The 2258-nt window shown below is 48.1% G+C and overlaps 1 protein-coding gene across 1 annotated transcript; it reads left to right on the forward strand.

The window, feature by feature from the left end:
• Positions 1-262: 262 nt before the first annotated feature.
• On the forward strand, positions 263-1210 carry LOC117873026 (olfactory receptor 52E4-like). Its single transcript, XM_034762004.1, has one exon. It carries the CDS (start codon positions 263-265, stop codon positions 1208-1210), a length of 948 nt encoding a protein of 315 aa, XP_034617895.1.
• The last annotated feature ends 1048 nt before the right edge of the window (positions 1211-2258 follow it).

Below are 2258 nucleotides of genomic sequence, written 5' to 3' on the forward strand. Positions count from 1 at the left end.
TAGGGTAATTGTTCATAGTTATTTTCTCAGAATAATAAAAATGTAATTTTTCAGTTTGTGAACAGTGATCAATCTGCTTCTGCCATGAGAACAGCATCCACTAGTGCATGCAGTGTCTCATATTAACTTTGTGTCTCTATTCAGGGATTTCTACTGCGACCATCACCCGAGATCCTGGGAACACACAGAAAGTCAGGGGAACCTACGGTACATGTAGGAGACACCCTTATGTCTCAGAGTTGCACACCTTCTCGCCTAATCCATGTCAGATTACAACACAACCAACTTCACTAACCCCTCCACCTTCATTTTACTTGGTATTCCTGGCCTAGAGACAGCGCATATCTGGATCTCCATCCCCTTCTGTACTATGTACGCCATAGCCTTGTTGGGAAACTTCACCATCCTCTTCATCGTAAAGACAGAGCCGAGCCTCCACGAGCCTATTTTCTATTTCCTCTGCATGCTGGCCATCACTGACCTGGTCACATCCACAACCACCCTGCCCAAAATGCTGAGCATCTTCTGGTTCAATTCCAGGGAGATCAGTTTCAGTGCCTGCCTCACCCAGATGTACTTAATTCACTGCTTCTCAGCGATGGAGTCTGGTATCCTCTTGGCCATGGCTTTTGATCGCTACGTGGCCATCTGCAATCCTCTGAGACATTCTACGATCCTGACAAACTCTGTTGTGGCCAAGATAGGCTTGGCTGTTGTGCTGCGCAGTGGCATACTCACATTACCCTATCCCTTATTGGCGAGGCAGTGGCCATATTGCAGAACCAACATCATCCCCCACTCCTATTGTCGACATATAGCTGTGCTGAAGATAGCCTGCGGAGATATCCGCATCAGTAGTTACTATGGCCTGTTTCATCTTTTCTCTGTGATCGGAATGGATATCTTTTTTATCGCCGTGTCCTATACTCAGATCCTCCGGGCCATCTTCCGCCTCCCCACAAAGGATGCCCGGCTCAAAACTTTCAGGACCTGCATCTCTCATCTTTGTGCCATTTTTGCTTTGTACATCCCAGATTTCTTCTCCTCTTTCACACAGAGGTTTGGCCAAAATGTGCCACTGCATTTCCTCGTTCTCTTTGCCAGTGTGTACCTGCTGGTGCCCCCCGTGCTCCACCCCATCATTTACGGGGTGAGGACCAAACAGATCCGGGACAGGCTGCTCCAGCTCTTTACTCATAAAGAGACTTAAACATTTTCTCCTTGTGCTCTGGCTCTCAGATTGAGCTCTGTGCAGAGCTGGCTGATGCATGGTCCTGGGGCCTCTTCCCTGAATCACTGACTGGACAGACAGAGAGACATTAAACTCTTTCCTGTCCTTACTGTGCTGTGTCAATGTGATGAACTGGGGAGTCAATCTATGTACACTACACTGGGTTGCCACTTTTCTAATTGCTTGTAGCTGGATCCCTGAAATTGCAATCTTGCCTCACCTCTTCTGTCAAGCCTCAACCCTGCTGTGTGTCTTCTCCCCAAGGCCCTGCCCCTGTCACTTTCTCCTGTCTTCCCCTCCCCTTGTCAGCTGTGACCCAGTCATCTCTAAAACCAATATGTTCTCACATCTGATGGCAACTCACTTAAAGAACACTGGTTCATGTTAACATTTTAATGTTTATTGTTACTTGGTTACCAACTCTGTGGAGAGAGAGACCCCGTCAGGACTCCTGGGATCTATCTCAGCTCTGGGAGGGGGATCGGCTATAGTTTGTTACAGCAGGAGGCAGATACATCTGGGGTCTAAATAAGAAGATCAGAATGGCCATACTGGGTAAAACCAATGGTCCATGTTCAATGTCTACCCTCCGTATGCAGACCCGGAGTGGGTGTGTTTCTGTCAACAGGTGTCTGCTTTCCTCAGCACCTTGGATCCTCACTAGGGCCGGTTCCTGGATGGGGACTTTAATACCAACTTTGAGGACCAGAATACCTCAGGGATTGAGAGCAGCCAGCCTGGTGCAGACATCCTCAAATATATCATCAATCATAATCATCCTCAAATATATCATCAATCCCTGGCGGACATCTGGTGCCACCATCTCCCGGATGACAATTCCATTTTTATCTAAGTCCAGGTGGAGGTCGATAGGTTGTGCCACTCCTAGTTGGACCACATGGATGTATTGCATTTCCATCTTGCCCAGGCCCACTCCTCCAGCATTTGACCAGCCGAGTTATCAGCCCACCATTTGGTGGCCATGATGGTCTCTTTCATCTCAGAGCTCACCTCTGGCTCTTCACAC

This window comes from Trachemys scripta, chromosome 1 (genome assembly GCF_013100865.1).
Source record: "Trachemys scripta elegans isolate TJP31775 chromosome 1, CAS_Tse_1.0, whole genome shotgun sequence".
Taxonomy (NCBI): Eukaryota; Metazoa; Chordata; order Testudines; family Emydidae; genus Trachemys; species Trachemys scripta.

What these genes read in the sequence shown, in the direction of transcription:
- LOC117873026 (XM_034762004.1), top strand. Translation starts at nt 263, where the DNA reads ATGTCAGATTACAACACAACCAACTTCACTAACCCCTCCACCTTCATT.